Source organism: Hyperoodon ampullatus, assembly GCF_949752795.1.
Source record: "Hyperoodon ampullatus genome assembly, chromosome: X".
NCBI lineage: Eukaryota > Metazoa > Chordata > Mammalia > Artiodactyla > Ziphiidae > Hyperoodon > Hyperoodon ampullatus.
This window is the reverse complement of record NC_136913.1, coordinates 43,488,323-43,513,842: the sequence shown is the minus strand read 5'-3', so window position 1 is coordinate 43,513,842 and position 25,520 is coordinate 43,488,323. Positions and strand designations below refer to the sequence as shown.

The window sequence follows — 25,520 nt, the reverse complement described above, 5'->3', positions numbered from 1 at the left end:
CTGTCTTGAACCAATCAGCGTGGAGCACCGGCGGGGCTGAGCACGCCCCCTCGGAACCAAGGCGGCCATCTGCGTTCCATCAGTTCCCCTCGAACCAATCACAACATAGCTCTGTGGAACAAGGCCCGCCTCCCCAGCCCTGGAAGTCGCGCCGTTGATCCACGGTTCTTTGGCTAATCAGCGAGCAGCGGAACGTTCGGCTCCTCCTTAATGGGCCCACGTGAGCAGTGGGGAAACGCAGGGGCGGCTTCTAGGTGCTGCCGCCGCCACCGCCGCCGCCACCACCGCCTCGGAGCCCGGGCCTGGGGGGCGGTGGGGCCGCGCATGGAGCCCCCGCCCCCCGGAGCTGCCAACACCGCCGCTGCGCTACACACAGGTGAGCCCGGGGCCTGGAGGGTGGAGGGCCCGGTCCGTGACCCTACGTATCCTTCCCGCCCCCGCGCGGGGGGATGTGGCTTGTCCCGTGGCCTGCTGGTGTTCGACTCCCCACCACCACCACCTCGGCTGGTGGACCTACCTGTGCCATTGTCCCCTCCCTTTGGCCCTTTGCCCCGTGGCTTAACTCCCCTTCCTGTTTTATAATGGGTCGGTCTGCCTGCTTGTATTTCTCCCCACCCCACCTTACAGTAGACTCGGCCGTGGTCTTGCCCCAGATCCCCGCTTATAGGGAACCAGTCTCTGGCAATGTCCACCTCCTTGACAGTAGGTGCATCTGAGTGTTTGTATTCTCCTGTCCTCAACTTTCAGGGACCCCGTCTGTGGCCTTGTTTTTTCATCCCTGTAGTGAGTCAATCCGTAGCGTTGTACCCCCCCCCCAACAGTGAGTTAATCTGTGAATTTGTATTCCTGCCTCCAATCCCCCGATGCATCAGCCCATGGCTTTATCTCTCTCTCTCTCTCTCACACACACACACACACACACACACACACACACCATTTTACAGTGGATCAGTCTACATGTTTGTTTTCATGTCCTCCTGCTTATCAGCCCATTGCCCTGTCCTCCCATTTTTGTAGACTGTCAGTCCAGTCCTTGGGCTTCTCCCTTCCTTTTAATAGTGGGTCAGTTTAGTGCTTTGTATCTCCCCATTTTCAGTAGCCCAGTCCATGGCCTTGTCCCCCTCTCCTTTTAATCAGTCTATGGGGTGGCTTTTCTCCTCTCCACTATTGTGCAGGAGTCAATGTGCTTTTCTGCTCTCCTTGCCCCTAGTGAGTAAGGTGAGCCTTCACACACACACACACACGCACGCACACACCTTTGCAGTGGATCTGTTCATTGGCCTTCCTGCCACCCATGTGCTTGCTGCATTCACACCCCTCCAGTATACCCTCCTGTGAGTCCAGTGCTTTGTAATCCCTCCAGGAGGGTCAGCCTGTGTGCTTTTATTTCCCCCCTCCTTTCCTTGTGGTGGATCAGTCTGTGGCCTTCCCTGCCACCCTCCCTCCTTCTTAATAGTAGATCAGCCTGTGTGCTTGTTGAACCCAGGACTTTTTTACTCTAGAACACATCCTCTCATACACACTCTTAACCACTAAGACATCCTGCCTCCCTCCAGTAAATGAATACATTAGTGATAGTGATAATGCCAATAGGAGCTAACACTTATTGAGCACCTACTGTGTACCAGGCAAAACGCTGTATGTTAATGAGCTCATTTAATCCATCCTATGAGCTAGGTACTGAGGGAAGTTTGGCATAGGGAGGTTAAATACCTTACACAGAGGTGATCAGTAGGTACCAGGTTAGGTTGCCCCTCAGAACATAGGATAACCTTTTTTTTTTTTTTTTTTACGCGGGCCTCTCACTGTTGTGGCCTCTCCCGTTGCGGAGCACAGGCTCCGGACGCGCAGGCTCAGCGGCCATGGCTCACGGGCCCAAACGCTCCGTGGCATGTGGGATCTTCCTGAACCGGGGCACAAACCCCTGTCCCCTGCATCGGCAGGCGGACTCTCAACCACTGCGCCACCAGGGAAGCCCTAGGATAATTTTTGAGGCTTTCCTCTCTCACTTCATCTCACCTCACACGAGGCCCCACTCCTTAAAAACCAAATTAGTTCCCATCTTCATGCTTTTGTTTTTGCTGTTCCCTCTGCCTGCAGAGCTGTCTCCATTCCACACCTTGTCTCAGCACCCATCCACCCCCAATCCCAGCAGCTATGTGGCCTTAGTGGTTTAACCACTTTCTCTCTGCACCTCTTTCCTCACTGGTTAAATGGGGGAATCAGAATTAGAACACCCTCCAATGTAAATAAAGAATACCTGTGAGTTAATAAAACAAGTAACTTCTCTGGCCTTACCTCCTACACGCCGCCCCCCCCAACTCTGTTCCAGCCACACTGGCCTCCTAACTCATCCTCAAAAACACCAGGTACAACCCAGCCTTGGGGCCTTTGCCTTGGCTATTTTTTCTGCCCAGAACACTCTACCCCCCTCTCTTTGTGGATCCTTTCAGGGCTCTGTTCAAATGTCAACCCGTCCCTGACCATCTGAACCTGCACAGCCAGCAGGACTTAGACCCCTTCTCCGCTTTATTTGTGTCTTTGCCCTTTATCACTGTCAGGCACACTGTATATTTTACCAGTTTGTCATATTTATTGTCTTTCCCCGTTAGAATGGGAGTCCCATGAGGGACTCTTTGTCTGCTTATTCACTGCTGGGTCTCCAGCACCTAAAACTCTTATCCAGTACTTGATAAGAATTTATTGCACGAATGAATGGGGAAAATATAATATCAGACAAATCAGGGTGTGGGGCAGATGGAGATGAAGAGCTAGTTAAAAGAGGCTGGTTAGTCGGGACTGTTCATTCAATAAACACAGAGCACCAGGCATTCTAGGTGCTGGGGATATGGGAGGGAACAAAACAGGCAGAAATTCCTGCCTTTGTGGAGCAGACATTTGCTAAGAGTGCCGACTATATAAATAAATAAGTCTAATTAGTTAGCATGTTAGACAAGTGCTAAGGAGGAAAAGTGAAGTAGGGAAGGTAGGAATAGAGTATCAGGGTGGTTGAAATCTTAGGCACAGGGCAGGCCTCACTTAGAAGGTGCTTCTTGAATTAAGGCCTGAAGCAGTTCAGGAAGGGAGCCATAATGCCTAGGGAAAGAGTGTACCAGGCAGAAGGAACAGCCGGTGCAAAGGCCCTGAGGTGGGATTGTGCCTCGCATGTTCAAGGGCCATGAAGGAGGCCAGAGTGGCTGGAGCAGAGTGGAGGGAGAGGTAGGAGGCAAGGTCAGAAAGGTGGTGGGAGCCAGATGGTGAGGCCATGCTGATACATAAGATTGTGCGGGAGGGGTTGGGGAGGGAGAAGACTATCACGCCAGCTAATTGTAACATTTCAGGGTCTGCTATGTCCCAGAGATAACTTTTCTAGGTCCTTTACATATACTGACCTTTAATCCTCACAAAGGCCTTTGAGAGTAAGTGTATCTTGCAGATACTTTACTTTGAGGGTGACGTATCCCCCATTTTACAGGTACAGAAACAGAGCCAGAGAGGTTGAGTAACTCGCTCAAGGTCACACAGCTAGAACAGGACAGGAGTACGAGGCTGGAGACCCAGAGAGAAGAACACATTTGCAAGGACAGACAGGTTATTCGGCACATTGGATCACACAGAGGAAGAATTAACTCTGCCTGGGAGATACCAGAACTTGATGATGTGTGTAATAAAGGGTTCATCATGTCTGGGGAAGGGAGAAGGGCACTCCTGGCAGGGAGAACAGCACATACATATTTTCAGAGATGGGAACTGGATTAACTCAGGGTGCCCATGCCAAGCTTGGGCCCACCTCAGAACCTTTGTGCACACTGTTCCCTGTGCTTGAAGTACCCTTCCCACAGATGTCAGCATGGCCTGCTGTCTCCCCTCCTTCAGATCTCTGCTTAAATGTCACTTCCTCAGGGAAGCCCTCCCTGCTCACCCTGTGTAAAATAGCATCCCTGTCCCCCTGTAGGATCTTACCCTTCTGTTTTGCTCTATAGAGAGCTGGTGGAGCAAGGTGTCCAGGATCACTGCCTAGTGCCAAACTGCCTGGGTTTGAACCCTGGCTCTGCTAGCTTCCAGCTTTGTGACCTTAGGCAAGTTACTTAACTTCTCTGTGCCTCCATTTCCTCATCTGGAAAACGGGAGGGTAATAATAATGCCCACCCATAGTGTTGGTTTGAGGATTGAATGAGTTAATGACTAAAATGGTCTGCAGTACACAGTAAGGGCTCTGTGACTGGTTCCTATTGTTTAGATTAGTATTATTATTCCTGGTATCTCACAGGGCCTCTGAGACTGACCATCTCCAAAACTGACCTCCTGATCTCCCCTCAAAACCTGCTCTCCCGCAGTGTTGCCATCTCAGGTGATCAGGCCACAAACCTAGAATCACCTTTGGCACCTCTCTCACCCCACACCACCCCCATCCTATCTGCCAACAAATCCTGTTCGCTCTGTCTTCAGATTTTATCCAGAACTCGGCCACTTCTCGCCAGTTCCACTGCTGCCACCACCATCTCTTAACGTGGACTATTGCAGTAGCCTCTTCAGCCCGTACAGTTGGTTCTCCTCACAACAGCCAGAGGGATCCTGTTAAAATCCAAATCACAGGCTGTCACCCCTCTATTCACAGCCTTCTCATGCCTCCTGTCTCACTCAGAGTCAATGTCAAAGCCCTTCCAGGGCCCGAAAAAGCCTTACTCAGTCTGGCCCCTGCTGCCCCTCTGTTCTCATCTCCTGCTACTTTCCCGTCACTGCCTTCTCTCCGACCACGCCAGACTCCTTTCCCTTCCGCTGACCTGACAGGCTCTCCAGCCTCAGTGCTTTTCACCCTGGCTATTTCCTCTGCCTGGATGGCTGCTCCCCAGGTTGTCACAGACCTGATGCCTTCACCTCTCTTAGGTCTTTCCTCAAATATCACCTCCTCGTGACTACCCTCCCCTGACTACCCTTTCAAAAATAACAACTCCTTCCCTGCTTCGTTTCCCCCCCGCCCCGGAGCTCTTATCACCATCTGACATATTCTTGTTTATCTTGTTTCTTGTCTGTCTTCCCCACTAAAATGTGAATTCCGCCAGAGCAGGGATTTTTGACTGTTGTATTCACTGCTGTATCCCCAGCACCTGGCCCACAGTAGGCCCTCCAAAAATGCTTGCTAAATGAACGAAATAAAGAGAAGTAAACACATCTGAGTGAGGCATATGACTAGAACTCTTATTAGGGGTCACGTGGGAGACGTGATAATAAACAAAATACAAAACCCCATGCGCTGCTGAGGCTTGAGGCCAACCGTCAGGTTTCACCTTAAGTAAAAGATTCTGTGGCTACCGAAAGAGGAACTGGTAAAATTGCCTGTTGTCGCCACCAGGAGTCACACTGGTCTCTTTGTGCCTCTGAAACAAACAGGCCTTCCAAATAAACCCAGCAAGGTCTCTGATGATGGGCCTCTGATCTGGACACTTCGTGGCCTTGTGACTTACATAATTGCCTAAAATTGTGTCTGCAGAATGAACTTCGAAACAGCTCAGACATAAGAGGATCAGACTGTATTTCATTACAGATTAAAGACTCAAGCTATAAATAATAGAGGGAGGTTCTTTGAAACCTTCCAATTTGGAAGGTCTTATTCTTAACCCAACAGTCCCAACAGCTGGGTGAACAGTTGATTGATGAAAGCTCATTCCTTAAGGAAAAGGAACCTCATGTTTATTTCCAATTCACACTCAGCAAAGGGAGCAGTTATGGGGTGGGTGGGGGCGCCAGGAGGGTCCTGTTCTCTGCTCGACATGCTGAGGGAGCAGTCAGTGCAAGGGGCAGTTTAGTCTAATGGTTGAAAAGATCAGACACCTGGAACTTGGCTGCCTGCGTCCAAATCCTGGCTCTGCCACTTAGGGCGGTGTGGCCTGTACATGTCATTTAGACATTTTGTGCCTCTGCTTCCTCATCTGTAAATTAGAGATAATAAGAGTACCTATTTCCCAAAGTTGTGATGAGAGAGAAATGAGTCAATAGCTATAAAAATAGCAATCCAGGTCTACATGCCCTTATCTAAAACCCTTGGGGCCAGATGTGTTTCACAATTTTGAATTTTTCAGATTTTAGAAAGGTGACAAGGTATACATACAAGATGTTACATAACACCCTTAGTGGGCTCTGTAATCAGCCACATTCAGATTTCTGCAGCAAGATAGGTGTATGAACAGTCACACCAAGTGAGGATCAGTGAAGACCACAAAAGGCCTTATTTTGTTTCAGATCAGGTTTTGGCATAGCAGTTGAGGAATTGTGAACAAATTAGAAACTAATATTTCATAAGAGCTTATCATACCCCAGGCATAGTATATTTAATCTGTACGATAACCCTATGAGCTAGGTGGTATTATTATTATCCCTATTTTACAGATGGGAAAATTGAGGCACAAGAGGTTAAAGAACGTGCCCAGTGTCACACTGCTAATAAGGAGCAGAACCAGGATTCCAGCCCTGGCGGTCTGGCCCTGGAGGGGCTGATTGTCCAGTAGGCCATATTGCCTCTGATTGGTACAATGCCTGGCATGTATTTAGCACTCAATAAATGTTCATTATTGCTGTTGTCAAGAAGGAGAGCACAGAGGGACAGAGACGGTCAGAGGAGCGTGGGGTAGAGAGACAGAAGAGAGCAGACATTCAGTGTCAGGAATTTTCATAAAGGCAAGGCCCTTGGGGCTGGGAACTGAACGATGGAGAAGACTTCTAGGCAGAGGAAGGGAACCCAGCATGAAGTGGACAGCCTTTGCGAGGAGCTGGCAGAAGGAACCTCCTGGAAAACTTAATATTTGATGTGGTAGAAGATGCAAATGAAAATGTTCAGGTGAGGGGCCTTATTCTAGTTTTCTATTCATGCTGTAACAAATTATAACAAACTTTTAACTGCTTAAAACAAATTATTCTCTTAGAGTTCTGGAGGTCAGAAGGCCAGCACAGGTCTCACCAGCCTAAAATCCAGGTGTCGGCAGGGCTGTATTCCTTTCCAGAAGCTCCAGAGGATGATCCATTTCCTGTTCGTTTAGGTTGTTGGCAGAATTCAATTCCTTGAGGTTGTAGGATTTGTATAAAATAAATAAGCAACAAGGGTATATTGTAACCACAAAAAAAGTTCATGTGATGAGATTGAGCTCACCCAAGTAGTCTCTAGCTTAAGGCCCATAACCTTAAATTCACCTGCAAAGTTCTTTTTGCCAGGTAACATAATATACTCACAGGTTCCAGAAATTAGGATGTGGACATCTTTGGGTGAGGGGCATTATTCTGCGTATCACAGTCTGCCCTCTGGCCCCCAGAGGTTCACGTTTGTCCCACACGCAGAAGACATTCACGCTATCCTAGCATCCCCAGAAGTCTCATCGCATTACAGGAGTCGTCCAAAGCCAGGCTGAGGGCGTTCAGGGAATGGTGGTGGCAGTTGGGGACAGAGGTGGAGGCAAGATGGCAAGAAAGGAATCCACCTCCTGCTGACCTCTTCCCCTTCCTGTGTCTGCAACCTCTCAGCTCTGAGCTTTCTGCCCTCCAGGTACCCCTGGGATGGCGTGAGCGCTCGCCCAGCAATGGACCCTTCTGTGACGCTGTGGCAGTTTCTGCTGCAGCTGTTGAGAGAGCAAGGCAATGGCCACATCATCTCCTGGACCTCCCGGGATGGCGGTGAGTTCAAGCTGGTGGATGCTGAGGAGGTGGCCCGGCTCTGGGGACTGCGCAAGAATAAAACCAACATGAATTATGACAAGCTCAGCCGGGCCTTGCGGTACTACTATGATAAGGTAAGGTGTCTGAGACTGGGGCCAGGAACCCCACCCCCCGGCCTGTGCCAAACATTTAAATCAGTTATGTCATTTTCTTGCCTAAATTGATAGAGCTCTAACTTTGAAAACGATATTAAAATCTACCGTTTCTTACCCCATCCTCTGATACTCTTACACGAACGTGGGGGCCCCTAAGCATTTATCTCAGTTGTTTTATTTTCTTGTATTTTATTTTAGCTTCGACTAAAACCTTCATAGCACCATTAACACTGACCCCCTACTCACTCCACTCTCTGAGATCCCCAGAGTCCTGCTGTCGCACCATGCCCCGCACAACATTTCATCTTCTTGCCTTATTCCTCTGGCCAAAACTTTTGAAAACTCTATTAGTAATGACTCTTCCTCATCCTGGGCCACTCCTGGGCTCCCCCAGTTATTTCATAATCTGCTCGTATCCCAGAATAAGAATTCTAGAACATCCTTATTCTTAGAATCAAAGCCTCCATGACAGCATTATACTAACCTTTCCTTACCTCATTCTCCAGGACCCTCAACGTTTTTATCAGTTCTTTTGATCTCTTACTCCATTAGCTAAGACCTCCAAAACAACATGTATAATGCTTGCCCCACACCCCATCCTCTTGTATTCCCAGAGCAACACTGGTCCACTCCAATATTTATATCAATTATTTTAATTTATCATCTTATTCCTATAGCTAAAATTGTACATTTTCCTTATCTTATCCTTTCAGACTCCCAAACCAGTGCTAGATACCCCCCATATTTATACCAGTTATTTCAGTTTCTTATTTCTTTTTTTTTAAAAAAATATTTATTTATTTATTTTTAATAAACCTGCACCGGGTCTTAGTTGCGGCATGCAGGATCTTCGTTGCTGTGTGGGGGATCTTTAGTTGCAGCACGTGGGATCTTTAGTTGTGGCATGTGGGCTCTTAGTTGCGGCATGCGGGATCTAGTTCCCTGACCAGGGGTCGAACCCAGGCCCCCTGCATTGGGAGCGTGGAGTCTTAACCACTGGACCACCAGGGAAGTCCCGTCAGTTTCTTATTTCTTTACCTGAAACTTCCAAAACAATATTTTTCTTCTTCCAGTTTTATTGTGATATAATTGACACACAGCACTGTATAAGTTTAAGGTGACAGCATAGTGATTTGACTTACATACAGCAAGAAATGTTCATCACGATAAGTTTAGTGAACGTCCATCATCTCATATAGATACAAAATAAAAGAAAAAGGAAGAAAAAATATTGTGATGAGAACTCTTAGGATTTACCCTCTTAACAACTTTCATATATAACATACAGCAGTGTGGATCATATTTATCATGTTGTACATTACATCCCTAGTACTTATTTTTCTTATAACTCAAAGTGTGTACCTTTTGACTGCCTTCATCCAATTCCCCTTCCTTTCAACCCCCTTTGAAACTTCCAAAACAATACTAATGAATCTCCCTTTTCATTCCTTTTCTGAGAAACACAAACCCACCCTGTGAGATACATGGACAACACTTAAGATGTCCCCAGGGTGCTCTAGTGCCCTCCAGATGCCTCTTGTCCCCCAGAACAGCCCTGGACCTGTGGTGCACACCCTTAACTCATTTATAGCATTTATTCCGTTTTTATATTTTAATCCTTTAGCTCAAGCCTCCAAAACAATATTAATAATGAGGCTGCCTCACTCTGTGCTCTGAGACCACCAGAATATCCCTGAGACCCTCCAGACCTGTCCTGAAATACCCCAAACGTGCTCTGTGACCCACCCAAGCCAGCCTTAAGATTCTCCCAATATTTATACCAGTAGTTTAAATTCTTGTTAGTTGCTATCAGTGACTTCATTTTCCAATTGCCTCAGCTTAAACCTCCCCAACAGTATTAAGAATGAGGCTCCTCATCCTGTCCTCCCTGATGACCTTGCCCTGTTCCACGTCTGTGTCAAGAGCTTTAAATAATCCTGTAATAATTCATGTTTATTAACAATTCATCACCACATTCTTCTACATTCATTTAGTCTCTTCCAACATTTATTACCAGTGACTTCATTTTCCTGCCTTACTGCATAAACTAGACTCCAAAACTGTCCTGGCAGCCAGCCCCAGGGCCTGGCCCTGTTAGCCCACAGACACTCCTGGTTCCTGGAGCCAGGAGGAAAGCCTGCTCCTGGATCTACTCCCCTACGTGGGCCCCAGTGTGGAGAGGAGCCCGTGGGTGTGGCTGTGTGTATCTGAGGTGGGGGTGGGGGAATTGGACAGATGGAGATGAAGAGAGTGTGACAGAGGGAGACTTGGAGGGGGATGGACAGGAAGGAGATGTGGAGGGGAGAAGGGCATTAGACTAAAGGAAGGATTATGCCGGGGGGGACAGAAAAGGAGGAGAAGCTGGGGGAGAATACAGAGAGGGGAATCAGGTTGGGGGAGAGCGGTAGAAACGGGAGGAGAAGGGAGGAGACCCCAAATTGAGAGATGGGCGAGCTGTGAAAGAAGCTGGGAGGGGGAACCTATGGGGAGGCAGACACTGAGGTGGGACGGTGTATATGTAAAAGGACAGGAGAGGGGCACGAGGAAAGAAAGGCCCTATAGGAGACACACCCCTTCAGCCCCTCACCATCCACACCCTCCCTGGCCCTTTCTTCTAAGACCCTCTATCCTGTCTCCCCCTTCCCAGAACATCATCCGCAAAGTGAGTGGCCAGAAGTTCGTCTACAAGTTTGTGTCCTACCCCGAGGTCGCGGGGTGCTCCACTGAGGACTGCCCACCCCAGCCTGAGGTGTCTGTCACCTCCACTGTGGCAAATGTGGGCACCACAGCTGTACACGCTGTCCCCGGGGACACTGCCTCTGGGAAGGCAGGCACACCCAGGGGTGCAGGAGTGGCAGGCCCGGGCGGCTTGGCACGCAGCAGCCGGAACGATTACATGCGCTCGGGCCTCTATTCCACCTTCACCATCCAGTCCCTGCAGCCGCAGCCACAGCCGCCCTCTCATCCTCGGCCTTCCACAGTGCTCCCCAACACCGCCCCTGCAGGAGCAGCAGTGCCCCCCTCGGGGGGCAGGAGCACCAGCCCAAGCCCCTTGGAGGCCTGCCTGGAGGCTGAGGAGGCCGGCCTGCCTCTGCAGGTAAGGACTAGAGTACGGAAAGTCAGCAAGAGGAGGGATGTACAATTCCCAAACGAGGAGGGGGGCTGGGAGGAGGGGGGACATAAACGTCCTATTAAAGGAGATATAGTGGAAGGAGGGACACAGAAGTCCCCTTGGAGAAAGGGATGGGGAGGAAAGCTATGCAAAGCCTGGGAAGGAAGAAGGAAATTAAGCACACGACAATTAGTAGCACACCCAACATGTAGTAGTTGTCCTGAATGTGTTTGCTTAATGCACTGGTTCTCACACTTCTAGCACTCATCAGAAAGCACCTGGAGGGCTCTTTAAGCCACAGATTTCGGGGGGCCACCCCCCAGAATGTCTGTTTGTGTGGGTCTGTGGATGGGTCTGAGAGTTTGCATTTTTAACAAGTTTCCAGATGAGGCGTATGCTGCTGGTCCATAAAGCAAATTTCTGAGAACCACTGCTTTCGTGAATGGGGGCGGTATCTCATGGTGTCCCGCCCCTAAAGGCAGCTGTGCCGCTATCAGGTGTCTCACCCCTCCCCTGCCCCCAGATAGGAGGACCTACTCCAGAAGGAGCCCCACTTCCTTGGCAAAGTCCCACGTCTTGTTGGAGGACCTGCTCCCATTACCAGGTCCCGCTTTCCAAGGGAAATAATTGGCTTCACTACCTCAGCAATCTTTAGGCACCCCCTCTGCACTTGTTCCTCTCCCAGGTCATCCTGACCCCACCCGAGGCCCCAAACCTTAAATCCGAAGAGCCAAATATGGAGCCTGGGTTGGGCCGGCCACTGCCCCCAGAGGTCAAAGTGGAAGAGCCCAAGGAAGAGTTAGAAGCCTCAGCCACTGGGGAGGCGGGGTTTGTCCTGGAAGCCGTCAAGGCCGAGCCCTTTGAGCCCAAGGCCGAGCCCGAAGCCCCTCCCGCGGAGGGCGTGCCAGCCCGGCTGCCTGCGGTCGTTATGGAAACTGCGGCGCCGGTGGGCGGCCTTGCGGCTTCCACAACTTCCAGCCCGGAGATCGCCCAGCCTCAGAAGGGCCGGAAGCCCCGGGACCTGGAGCTTCCACTCAGCCCGAGCTTGCTGGGTGGGCCGGGACCCGAACGGACTCCAGGATCGGGAACTGGTTCCGGTCTGCAGGCGCCCGGCCCAGCGCTGACGCCTTCCCTGCTACCTACGCACACATTGGTGAGAGCCTTCGAAGGGGCGGGGCTGGCACCTGGAATGAATGGGATTGGGGCGGGGTGGGGGTGGGAGGAGTTAGACTGACTGCGAGGGCCAATGCGGTTACCTCTGAGTGAGTGGGAGGGTGGAGCCTTCGAGTGGGGTTGGCTGCGCGGAGAGACTGGGCTTGATTGCTGCAAGGCGAACGAGCCTGCAATGCCGAGGGGTCGGGTCCCCAAAAGAAGGGCAGGTCTGGGGAGTTCTGTGGGCAGGGACTGAGGGGCCCGAGAGGCTTTCTGCAGGAACCGTTTCTGGGTTGGAGCATAGCTTGAGGAACCTAAGCGGGGCTTTTGGGTCTGGGATTTGCTTAGCGGGTTTCCTGTGAGGTATGCAGGTGGGGGTTAAGAGTTGGAAGTTGACCCTGAGCTACTGGGATGGTGAGGTTTGAAAGCGGCATGTGGGTGGGGTCTTGTAGGTGGTCTTGCCCAATGAGGCTGGGGTGGGCCCTCAGGAGTTAGGAGGGGTTGTCTGTGTAAAGCTGGAGAGCTGTCACAGGCATGGCCTTAGTAGTTATGGTCTAGGCCTGTGCACTTTTGAGGAGTGATCTCAGAAGTACGAGTGGGGAATCTGGCGGGGCTGGAACCAAGTTCCTTTGGTTTTCCCACACCTGCCCTCTTGCTCACTTGCGCCCTGACCACCCCTTCCCCACAGACCCCGGTGCTGCTGACGCCCAGCTCGCTGCCCCCCAGCATTCACTTCTGGAGCACCCTGAGTCCCATTGCACCCCGTAGCCCGGCCAAGCTCTCCTTCCAGGTAGGATCAGCTCCCCCCATCTCGGAAAGGGTGAGAGACCCTAGCACGGTCCCGATCCATGACCTCTCCCTATTTCTGTCCCCAGTTTCCGTCCAGTGGCAGCGCCCAGGTGCACATCCCTTCCATCAGCGTGGATGGCCTCTCAACCCCCGTGGTGCTCTCCCCAGGGCCCCAGAAGCCATGACTGTCACCACCACCGCCACCACCCCTTTCTGGGGTCACTCCATCCATGCCCTGCACTTCTCTTCAGCCAGCCGTCTCAAGGAGAAACATAGTTCAGCTGACAGACTCGTGCTGTGGTCGTGGTTGGGTGGGGATTCTTAGGAAAAAGGATCTCTCGGTAACCCTTCCACAGAAAACATACAACTTCTCTCTTCTTGGTCAGTCCCCCAGTGGCCGCTCTTGCACGTCTCTACTGCAGTGGTGGGGACGGTTTATTTATTTATTTTTTGAAGGCCACTGGGAGGAGCCTGGCCCAACTCTTTGGGGGGGGGATTGGCGAGGGCATCTCCCCCATCTCCACATTTTTTCCCCAAGATGAGACAGTTGGGGTCTGGCTTGAGAAGGAACTTTCTTTATTTATTTCTCAGGCTGCCCTTGGGGAGCTGAGGGAGCCCTGTCTCCATTTTGGGGTGTGGGTAGAAAAGCTAGATTGCTGTAGTTTATTATTCCTGGCCCTCCCCAGGGGTCCAGGAAGAAGTTTTGCTGTTTTAAAGGTTTGGGAGTTTCGGCCAAGGAAGACTCACACCCTTGGGAATGGGAATTTCCACCTCCCCGGCCTTTCTCTCAGACAGCTTGTCCTCTTTCAACCACCTTTTTTGGCCGGGGAGGAATTGCCCCTTTTCTTCTTCTTCCCCTGAGAAGCCATTCCTGTGTCTGCCAAATTCCTGGGGTCCTGCCTGTTACCTCCCAATGGAGGGTTTTTTTGGGGAGTGGCCCCCGTCTGGGGGGCCCCTCCCACCAGTACTCCAGGTCTCCCTGTCCCCCACCCCCTGCCATTTTGATAGTATAATCTATTTTTAAACAGGGCTTTTCAATAGGGGAGAGGGAGGCATCTCTTCCTATATCTGAGATAGGGTGGGTGGGAAGGAAGGGATTTTGGGGGGAGGTCTTCCTGCCGCCCCCAAGTGTTTATTTTTGATACCAAACGTGTATTTTCAGCTCCCTCCCTCCCAGCCCCCCAGTTTCCTGCGGGCGGGTACAAAGGACCCTTTAAGTGTCCCTGGAGTTGGGAGGGAGGAATGAGGGATATAAAGCCTGTCCTGTGTGAATTCCAGGCTGGAGAAGGGCGGGTTCAAAGGACTCCTGGGTTCACCTCCCATCAGCACCGGCCCAGCCTGGGCCTAGGGACCTGGGGGTTGGTGATTTGGGGGACGGTGCTACACCTGTCTCCACTGTTTGTTTTACTTCCCCAAAAATGGATCTTTTTTTCTAAGAGTCCCAGAGAATGGGGAATTGTTCCTGTAAATATATATTTTTAAAGGTGATGCTGGAGGCCGCTAGCATTTTTTTTTCCCCCTAAAGCCGTTGGGAGTAACTGTGTGCAAAGGCGTGGCTCTGTGTGAAAGGCGGTGAGGGTGTGAGATTGATCGCGAGAGCGAGAGAGCATAGTGGTGTGTGTCCGAAACAGTGGTAGAGACTGTGGATTGGTAACCAGGTTTGTGAAAAAGAGAAAACTATGGAAAGCTGTGATTGCGCACGTTCGTCTGTGAAGCCATGTGTTGAGAGAGTGGAAGTTGTAACCGCATACTTGACATTGTGCCTATGTGAGAAATCGTGGCTGGGTGGCAGAAAAACCACTGTAAGACTGAATGAGTGATTAAGGTACTATACAAGAAACTGGTGGTGTGTGTAAAAATAACGTTTATGAGAAGGAAGTGGGGACTGCACATCAGTCACTGTTGAACAGGCTGATGGTGAGCAAAACAGACTGAGTAACCAAAACAACATGTGAGAGCCTGTATGAGCACGAAAGTGCCATAGAGATTGTCAGGGACCACGCGTAGGTAAGGAACTTCACTGTAAGTAAGCAGGTGACTCAGCGTTTGGGAGATGGCTTGTGCGTGAAACTGTTCACGCAAGGCTGTTGGATCAACTAAAGTAATGGGAGTGCATGTGTGAGAGGTTGATGGTATGAGAGAAAATGGCTGTGAGGCCAGATGGGTGCCTGAGACGAAAGATACCAGAATACGCAATTGTGTGTATGAAAACCGTTCCTGCGAGACTAAACTAGTGAAGACTGCGTGAGAGACTGAGGAAATGTGGCCGCAACTGGAAGAGTGTGAGAGGCTGTAATTGTGTGTGTGTGTGTGTGTGTACGTGTGTGGGTGTATACCTGAGCCTAGTGGCAGATTGATTTGCAGTTACTACTCCAGTCTAGCCCACAGGTTCAGGGACTCTGAAAGTGTAAGAGAAAATGATGGTGAGACTGAGTGAGTGAAAGTGAGCTAGAGACTACCTCGCTGTCAGTGAGAGGCGATGAGTAAAAAAGAAGGAAGTCAGTGCCGCCAGAGAGAAAACTGATGACTGAGCAGCATGTGAGAGTGTGAAACGTTTCATGAGAGATTAAACCAGAGACTACATGCTGGTGAAAAACAGAAAATGGAACAGAGTAAATGAGACACAGAGACCATGCGATCAGTGTGGGTGAGAAACCGATGAGGCTGTAATTGTGTCTGAGGGTACACAATATGCTGGCTGGATGCAGCAGATGATGGTGTAAACGACTAAGATGGGCCTTGAGAGGCTCTGTGTGTGAGACTTACTGAGAGCCTAGTAACATTGGTGAATTAGTGACAACAGGATGTCAGAGGCTGAGTGAGGGCAAGTGACCGTGACACTGATTGGGTGACTGAGAGTGAGAAAACAAGTGACAGAGTGTCTGAGAAACTGTGTGTCTGTGTAAAACTGCAAGAGACTTTATTAAAGGCTGTAGAGCAAGGACTGGACACGTTGGAAGCTGCTTGCGAAGAAATATGAGACTAGGCGACTAAGACGGTGTCTGAGACGCTGTGGGATTGTGTATGCATGTGAAACTCTTAGCATAGTGACTCTGGGTGTGCAGAATGGGTGTGAGTGTGAAGAGGTGAGAGAGTGATTGTGGGTGTGGGTGTGTGCACGAGAAACTTCCAGAGAGACCAGTGGTGGCTATAAATCACTAACCATTTGTGTATGTGAGAAAATGACGGCCCGAGTGAGCGGTGGAAACATCCTATCAAAAGGCGTGACTGTGTGGATGTGCAAAACTGACCCGTGAGGGTAACTGTGGTCTTGGCCGAAGGAGACCATAGTAAGACTGGGGGCCAATGACAGTAAACGACTCCCTGAGTGGCTGGGAGAGGCTGTGCATTTGAGTATGTATGTAAGCTTGTTTGTAAGAGACTATAGTAGAGACTGTAAATTCAGAAGTGTGTGTGTGAATATGTAAAAAAAAGAAAAAAATGACTGAGGCTGAATTCGTGTGTGAGAGCCCATGGATGGAATGTGCCAGGCCTAGGGGAAAGCCCTCTTGCATCTGTCCTCTTCCTCCTCAGGCCCCTGGGCTGGCTTCGCCCAGTTCTCCAAAACGTGAAATGCTGGAGTTCGCCGGGGCTTTGCCTGGGCTTCCCTTCCCTCTTCTCATGAGCCAAGCCCTCTCCAGGTGGTCTGGTCCAGTCCCGGCACTTGAGGCACTACTTCTCCCTGCCGTGATGCTCGCATTTTTACCTCCAATCCAGATTATTCGTCTTCACGCTTATCAGAATCTTTAAAGCTCTGTTTATTGCATTTATTTACTCATTCAGCAGAGGTTTATTGAGCACCTACTGTTTGCTGGTGCCCATCCAGGACCTCCAGACACAGCAGTTAACAAACCAGACACAAATCCCTGCCTTTGTGGAGCTGGCATTTTAGTGAGGACAACAGACAAATACATCATATTAGGTGGTGTTGCAGTGATTACATGAGATAAGACTCAGTCTTTGTTTAAATAAGAAATCTGCAGTCATTTTATTGCCCAAACGTGTAGGAGAAGATGAAAGTGGTGACAGTCCTCTTCCCAAGGGAATCCAGTGAGTAGGTATACAGTTTAGGAACAAAGGAAGTATCGATTATAACATTATTACCAGGGCAACAGGTGATTAGATAAAGCAGCCAACCAGAATTACAGGTTTCTTGGGGAGTTTGTTTTCATAGGATAACAGCACTGATGTCTGAAGTCCTAGAAGCATAACAAGACCCCTCTGTTCAAAGCACACTTTCAAAGACAGGCTTATGTTATCAGGAAACAGTACATCTGTAACGGATACGAATGTCAACACACCTTATCACTCGTAAAGCAAGACCAGTATTCCTGAGAAAGTTCTGTTTTAATGCCCGACCAAATCAAATCCTTCAACCTTGTTTTAATTTGCAGAATGGTGTTCCTCCTTGGATGCAGGGGAAATGAGATATTGCCTTCCTAATTCTTAGACTCCTTTTTGTTGATTAAAAAGATTCCTGTTTTTAAAGCAGGCTCTGGAGTTTCACTCATTAGGACTTACTTTTAAAAAAAAGGCTCTGTGAAGCATGGAAAATGGGCTGCATTGGAACTAATTATTAAGAGAAGGATTACGAAGAAAAATTTTTCTACATGAGATCCACAAAGAAAAGTAAAGGGTCAGGAACTAGAATGATGGATCTTAAAGTGTGGTCCCTGACCAGCAGGATCAGTGTCACCTGGGACGTTGTTAGAAATTCACATTCTTTTTTTTTTTTTTTTTTTTTGCGGTACACGGGCCTCTCACTATTGCGGCCTCTCCTGTGGCGGAGCACAGGCTCTGGACGCGCAGGCTCAGCGGCCATGGCTCACGGGCCTAGCCGCTCCGCGGCATGTGGGATCTTCCCAGACCGGGGCACGAACCTGTGTCCCCTGCATCGGCAGGCGGACTCTCGACCACTGTGCCACAAGGGAAGCCCAGAAATTCACATTCTTGAGCCCCACCCCGGACCTACAGAATCAGAATCTGGGGTGGGGCCTGGCAATCTGGATTCAACAAACCTTCCAGATGATTCTGATACACATATAGGTTTGAGAGCCACTGGGCTAGAGAATGAGAGGTGCCCTACAAAAAGCTGAGGAAGGCTTCTGTGAGGGAGGTGACATTTATTGTCTGCCTCTTTTAGAGCATAAATCCCTTGAGGGCCAGGATTTAGGGCTGTCTTGTCTGTTCCAGCCAATGCCCAGAACAACTGGCACCCAATAGTTGCTCAGTAGATGTTGCATCAGTGTATTTAACAAACAGCACCTGCTGTATTCCAGGCACTGGGCTAAGGACTTTTAAAAATCTTAACTCCCAATCTTCACAACATGCCCTACGATGTAGGCTGTGTATGGGGTGGGGCGGGGTGGCAGGTATTACCTACCCAAGATACTTGATGGAACATGGCCAAGCCAACTATCCCCTTCTTCGGGCCCTGAGGGTGTCCCCAGCTGGCCCCTGGGGCAGTGGATATACCCAGTTCAGTGCTTCTGAATTCTCCTCCCCATACCCTTGCCACTTCCCCTTCTCACTTCCCTTGTGCTGACCTCCCCTCCACATTGCTGACCACAAAGAACCTCACTTTTAGGAAAGCGGAGGGTGGTGGTGAAGTCAGGATGGAGGACGAAGTAGTTACCTCGATGCCCGCTCCACCCCATGAGGAGGGACACGCTGAGCATGCCATGCTCACTTCACCCTTGTTCAACACCCCCCCATGAGGTTGGCCCTGTCATTGTGGTAGAGGGCGTGCATTTTACAGGTGGAGAAACTGAGGCTCAGAGGTTCAAGTGACTTGCTCGAGGTCACAGCGAGGGAGTTCAATCTTGCTTCCAACTTCCAGGCTCCACTTCCCCCTCAGTGAGAATTTGTCCAAAGAGCATTGATTGAGTGCCACTGGGCTGCTGGGCGGGGCCTGGGGTGCTGGGGACACAGTGACAAAGAAAACAGGACCCAGCGTGAGGCAGGAAGTAGGGAGGGGAGAGGAGAAGAGGAAGCTCAGGGACAGAGGTGGCAAGGGAGAGGTCGGAGCTGAAGAGACCTGCACGATACCCTCCCCTCCCCGCCATCCCCTATCACCCCCGCTAACCTTCACCCTCCTAGTTCCTCCTGCCCCTGGTTCCTCTTTCCCACTGACTCTAGGAACAGGTCAGCCCACATAAAGCCGGGCCTCCTTTCTGGAGGGGCTGCAGTACAGTGCCCAACATGCCCACCCGAGGGCAGGCCCATCTGTTACTGCTGCTACCGCTGCCGCTGCTGTTGCTCATCCTGCCAGCCACAGGTGAGTGGGTGGGGGCCCGGCTGGCCCCCAGGGGTGCCTGGGCCCCCCCACACCCCTGACCCTGCTCCCCCGCCCCGTTACAGGCTCAGACCCTGTACTCTGCTTCACCCAGTATGAAGAATCCACGGGCAAGTGCAAGGGCCTCCTTGGGGGAGGTGTCAGCACGGAAGACTGCTGTCTCAATGCTGACTATGCCTTCCAGGAGCCCGGCAGCAAGCTCTGTATGGCGTGCAGGTTAGGGGGAGCCTGGGGTTTGAGGGGGGCAGAAAGGACTGTCTGCGGGGCAACCCAGAACTTGGGCTCTGGCCTTCTCTGAGATTCTCAAGCGTGGCTCCAAGGCCCTGATCGTGACCATGGCTCCGGGTCTCTCAGCCTCGGCTCTGTTGACATTTGGGGCCAGAAAATTCTCTGTTGTGAGGGCTGACCTGTGCATTGCAGGATGTTTTGTAGCATCCCTGGCCTCCCACTAGATGCCAGTAGCAACTTGCAACAACTAAAATGTCTCCAGACAGGTAAAAATCATCCCGAGTTGAGAACTGCCATGGCTTACATGTGTTGAGCGCTTCCTGCATACCAGAAGCATTGTGGGTGGGGTGCAGCTCAGGTATTTCTGAAGGTAGCTCAAGTCCCCAGATAGTGATGACAGCTCATACGGAGCACTTACTGTATACAGACACATTTCTGGAGGGGGAGAGTTTGGGCAATTCTGAGGGCAGCTGCAGGTCCCTAATTATAACGACACTTCATATTCATTGAGCACTTCCAGCATACCAGATGCATTGCAGAGGTTGGGGGTAGCCAGAGAATTTCTGAGGGTATCTCTAGTCTCCTAATCGTGATGCCAGCTTACGTGTACTGAGCCCTCTCTGTATGTCAGACATATTTTCTAACTCTTTGCTATATATATCCCAGATACACCATGGGGATGGGGAGCTTGGGGATTTTTGAAGGCAGCTCTGGGCCCCTAGTCTCAACAGGTCCCATCTGTTTAGCGTTATGCTGTGCAGGGGCTTGGATCTGGGGTATTTCTGATGGAGTCTCTGAGCTCATTGGGATGATGGCTCCTATTTATTATGCACTTCCTGTTTGCCTGCTACCGTGCATGGCTGTGGCCTGATAGGCTTCTGACAGCAGTTCTGGTCCCCTAGTCCTTGCACTTGGTTACTGCGTGCCTGGCACTGTCCTTGGGGGACTTCAAAGGGTAACTCCAGGTTCCTGATCATGAAGGTAAATGATATTTAGGTATTTGCTGTGTGCCCACCTCCTCCCCAACATCACTAAGAGGTAGATACTCTCATCACTCCATTCCACATACGTTTATCCCGCACCCCTGTCTGTGCCTACCCACACTCTGTGGTCCCATACACCATCCTTGTCAGAGCGTGCCAGGATGGGACATGTGCTTCTCTCTTCAGGCTCCCACAATGGTCAGCGTGGTCCGAGTGGGCCCCCTGCTCAGTGACCTGCACAGAGGGCTCCCAGCTGCGGCACCGGCGCTGCATAGGCTGGGGTGGGCAATGCCCCGAGAAGGTGGAGCCTGGGACCCCCCAGTGGCAGCTGCAGGCGTGTGAGGACAAGCCGTGCTGTCCTGGTGAGGAGGAGGAGCAAGGCGGGCGAGCACTGTCAGTTACCCGGCACTGGGAACTATCAGGGCAGAAGCCCTGAGGGTGGGAGTGTGCTTCATGTTTGTGAGGTCGAGGAGGAGGCCGGCGTGGCTGGAGGAGAGTGGTGGCAGGGGAAGTCAGAGGGGGACTGATCCCTGTGGGCCACAGTGAGGATGTTGGCTTTTACTCTGAGTGATGTAGTGCTGGCGGAAAAACATGATCTGACTTGGGTTGTGACAGATCCCTCTCGCTGTCAGGACGACAGACTGTATGTGGTGAGTAGTGAAGCAAAGGGACCACTGTGAAGGCTACTGCAATAGTCCAGATGAGCAATGATGGTGGGCCAGGTGTGTCAGAAACAATGAGCACAGGATTAGCTGATGTGGGATACATGAGGAAGCCTGGACCCCTGAATGACACCACCACCTCCATCTTGTCCCCCTCTTTTCTCTCCCACAGAGATGGGCGGTTGGTCCAACTGGGGGCCCTGGGCATCTTGCTCTGTCACCTGCTCTAAAGGGACCCGGATTCGTCGTCGAGCATGTGATCGCCCCACCCCCAAGTGTGGGGGCCACTGCCCAGGAGAGGCACAGGAGTCAGAGGCCTGTGACACCAAACAGGTCTGCCCCAGTGAGTGAGGGCAACCACAGGGCAATGATGTGGGCACCCAGGGTGGGTCTGGGGGTTACAGCAGGGAACTTCCAGGGCAGGAGGCCTTCAGCATGCATGACCACACTCGGCATCTCCCCACCCCCACCCCATCACAGCACACGGGGCCTGGGCTGCTTGGGGCCCCTGGGGCCCCTGCTCCGGCACCTGCCACAATGGACCCAAGGCATCTGAGGAGAGACGAAGCCGCACATGCTCTGCACCTGAGCCCTCCACGCAGCCTCCCGGGAATCCCTGCCCAGGGTCATCCTCTGAGCAGCGGGCCTGCACCGGCCTGCCACCCTGCCCAGGTACTCGGGGATGAGACCTCTAACACTCTGCTCTTTATTTAGGCACAGATGCTCTGCCATTTCAAGGGACAGCGATCTGAGACCATGTGACCATGGAGCTCTTCATTTGGGGGCAGTCCATCTCAAGGGTCTAGGGGCTGAGGGGGACGATTGAGGTGGCCTTTCTCCTCACTCCTGTCTCCCCCAACAGTGGCTGGTGGCTGGGGGCCATGGGGTTCTGTGAGCCCCTGCCCTGTGACCTGCGGCCTGGGTCAGACCCGGGAACAACGGACATGTGATCACCCTGTGCCCCAGCACGGGGGCCCCTTCTGTGTCGGTGATGCCACCCGGACCCACATCTGCAACACGGCTGTGCACTGCCCTGGTCAGTACCCCAAGATGCACCATTTCCATGCATAAGCCCCCCCACCCATCTCTGCTGCCGAGTTCCCTCTGTTAATGCCTTGTTCCTGTCTCTAATTCCTCCATTCCTGGCTCCGATGCCTTGGTTCCAACTCTGATCCCCCTTTCCCGCATCTGATCATTCCCACCCCGTCTCCAAGCCCCCATTCCTCCCTCTGAAGCCCCTTACTGGCTCCTTTCTTTGGTGCAAGCCCAGCTGCCCCTGTCTCTGCAGTGAACGGACAGTGGGAGCTCTGGGGGGAGTGGAGCACCTGCATCCGCCGGAGCATAAAACACATCAGCTGCCAGGAGATCCCAGGCCAGCAGACCCGCTCCAGGCTCTGCAAGGGCCGCAAGTTTGACGGACAGCGATGTCGCGGGGAACAACAGGATATCCGGCACTGCTACAACATCCAGCGCTGCCTCTGTAAGTGGCCCCAGAGACCATGCTGTGAGGGTGCGGCAGCCCGTGCAGGGACAGGGGCTTTCTGACTCTCTGCCGCACACCGCACGTCCCTGCAGCCTCTCTCTCATCACCCCACCAAGACCTCTAATTCTGACTCGGGAACCCCTCCCCTCCTGGCAGGGAAAGGCTCCTGGTCGGAGTGGAGTACCTGGGGGCTGTGCATGCCTCCGTGTGGACCCAACCCCATCCGCACCCGCCAGCGCCTCTGCAAGGCCACGCTCCCCAAATTCTTGTGAGTGAGGGAGGCAGTGTGCCCTGGAAGGGGTCTTGATATTGATATGTCAGCAGTCAGGGTGGGAGAGTTGGCCACTCCCAACCAGGGCTTCCACCACTGGGTCCATAGGTGCCTGTCTGGCCGAGTGCCATCTCCCAGCTGTAGGAAGAGGGGAGAAACTAAAGAAGAAGCTGAGAAAGAGGATGTTGAGGGGAGAATCCGTAGCCTCCGTGCCCTTCAGTGACTCATTCAGTCACTCAGCCATTCTCCCATTCACTCCGTCCTTCCTGTGTCCATGGGCTCTGCCCTCTGAGTTACCCAAGCTTTGACTTGCTCATTCAGTCACTCATGCCTCCATTCACCTTCTCATTCCCTCAGTCACCCGTGCCCCAAAGCACTCTAAGGCCTTTTTGGCAACAACAGTTGCAGACACACAGAACTTATTGAGCACTTATTGTGTACCCGACATGACTCTGAGCACTTTACCTGAATCAACTCATTTATCCTTACTCAGCCCAGTGAGGTGGGTATTCCTAGCATTCCCATTTTTCAGATGAAGAAAACTGGGGTACACGGGAGATAAAGAAATTGCCCAATATCTCACAGGTTAAAAATAGTGTTGGGCACACAGTAGGCACTCAATAAGAGTTTGTTGAATGCATTCTTGCCTTCCCTGAGCTTCTCGCCTTCATCCCCCGCCCCTAACGCACCAGGCCCACCATTACCATGGTCGAAGGTCAGGGTGAGAAGAATGTGACCTTTTGGGGGAAACCGTCGGCATTGTGCGATGTGCTGCAAGGGCAGAAGGTGGTGGTGGAGGAGAAACGGCCATGTCTACACGCGCCTCCCTGCGAAGAACCCTGAGGATGAGAAGCTCTAACATCTCTCTCTTCCACTCTGACCCCCTGACCTCTCAGACTTCAATAAACCAGCCTCTTCCCCAGGAGTGGGGCCATGGCATCTTTTAGGCCAAAGAGCGCAGCACAGGCAAAGTCGCAGTGGCCTGTGGTGGAAAACAGTATTTTCCACCGTGGCCACGGTGTGACAGGAGTGAAGGCGAGTGTCCGTTCCTGATGTCTGCCCCCCTTCCCCGCAGTGCCCCGGGTCCCCTAGCACGTCCCTCTGCAGAGTCCCGATTTACGAATTACGGGCTTCCTGATTGGCTACCCTCCCTGGCAGGCACTTTCTGATTGGTCGGAGTGCTTGTTTTCCATCTCCCCGCTCCTAAAGCTCCCTCCGCTGGCGGATTCCGCGTCATCCGGCAATGAGGCATGGCAGGGGTTGGCGCCGCACGGAGCGAACACCTGCACCCACCCACTCCCAACAGCCCAGCTCCAACGCTGCAATTAGCGGCGACAAATAGCTCCCGCGAGGCGGGGGGGCGGACCGAGGAAGTGCCTACGAGGTGCTTTGAGCCGGGACAGAGGCAAAGAGAAGCTAGAGTCAGCATCTGCCAGGAGGAGCCCCCCAAGACACTCAGACACATTCCTTTAGCGTTTGTTCATTCATTCAACACTTATTAGCATCTACTGTATACTAGAGCTAAGTCTGGGCATCGGGTGGAGGAGGGCTGGTAGAAGGGGAGGACATCTAAGCAAGGGAACAGACTAGAATGGGTGATCCTTTCATTCGAACATTTTATTCAACACTTACCAACGCCTACTGTATACTAACAATAGCGCTGGACATCATGGGGGATGGGGAAGAAGAGTCAGAGCCGTATGTGTCTCCACAGTGAAGGGAACAAACCCAGGCTGTGTGCCTGGTAGTGTTTTAAGACTTTCCATAGCATGAATTCATTTAATCCACAATGAACATATGAGGTTAATATTATTATCCTCATTTTACCAAGGAGGAAACAGGCACAGATAGGTAGTGGGCTGGACATTTTTGAAACACCATGTCAGGAGCAGAGTTTAGGACTTTGTCCTGTGAGTGGAGGGGCACCTCTGTGTGGGAGGCTTCAGATGGGAAATCTGTGACACCCGGAGACGGTCAGGGTGCTCACTTCTCTGGGTCAATTTTCCCTTGTGTAAAATGGGTCAGTTGATGGATTGGGGTGAAGATGAAATCGATGGATATTCGGTTATCTTGGAAGGAATGAGCCTAAGTGAGAGGTTCCGGTGCTACTGCCAGGGTATGAGAAAAATATGTGTGCGTTATGAGGCACATATCTCTGTGAATGTGTGATATGCAGACCTATGGGTCTGTGCAGGAATTAAGGATGTATTGAGTGTATGTGGAGTGTGTGTGAAGTTACAACCGTGTGCACATAACAATGTGTAAGTTATAGGAGTGTGAGTGTGTATGCATGCTCATGAAAGTGGCATGAATATGTATGTGTGAGTTATAAACATGGGTACAATACTGATTACGAACATATGTCAAGTGTGTGTGTTTCAGAGTCACTGCTCACCAATGCACAACAAAGAAACACATTCTTGGAGCCCCTTCTGTATGTGCCTTCCTGTTGGAGAAGATGAAGCCAGTACAGAGGAGCCTTACCTCTGCCTCAGGGAGTTGAGACACTCCTGGGGTGAGGATCGGGGGAATCTTCGTTTTTCTGCAAAACAGTCTACAAAAAAATTAATTTCTGGAAAATGAGCCACCTGGAGAAAGGGAATGACATTGGGGGACATGAGTACTAGGAACCTGGCAATGGGGCTACTGGGAAGAGGTAGACTGGAGACAGATTCCTAAGGAGCCCAACTTCTCACTCTCAGAGGAGCCAGAAAGATCTGTAGACCTGCAGCTGCTCCCATCCCCC

General features: G+C 51.5%; 2 protein-coding genes across 2 annotated transcripts; both read left to right on the top strand.

Annotated features, from left to right (window-relative positions):
• Nucleotides 1-324: 324 nt before the first annotated feature.
• On the top strand, nt 325-13,037 carry ELK1 (ETS transcription factor ELK1; the record flags this gene model as incomplete). Its single annotated transcript, XM_079727803.1, has 6 exons — nt 325-376; nt 7,567-7,778; nt 10,447-10,896; nt 11,597-12,064; nt 12,752-12,853; nt 12,939-13,037. 6 exons carry the CDS (start codon nt 325-327, stop codon nt 13,035-13,037), a joined length of 1,383 nt encoding a protein of 460 aa, XP_079583929.1.
• A 6,016-nt stretch (nt 13,038-19,053) lies between these two features.
• CFP (complement factor properdin) lies at nt 19,054-23,633 on the top strand (the record flags this gene model as incomplete). The annotated part of the gene is given in 10 exon segments (XM_079727938.1): nt 19,054-19,129; nt 19,213-19,363; nt 20,545-20,720; nt 21,193-21,363; nt 21,501-21,692; nt 21,883-22,056; nt 22,309-22,500; nt 22,660-22,771; nt 23,467-23,605; nt 23,607-23,633. Coding segments are annotated over 10 exon segments (1,410 nt in total).
• Nucleotides 23,634-25,520: the final 1,887 nt, after the last annotated feature.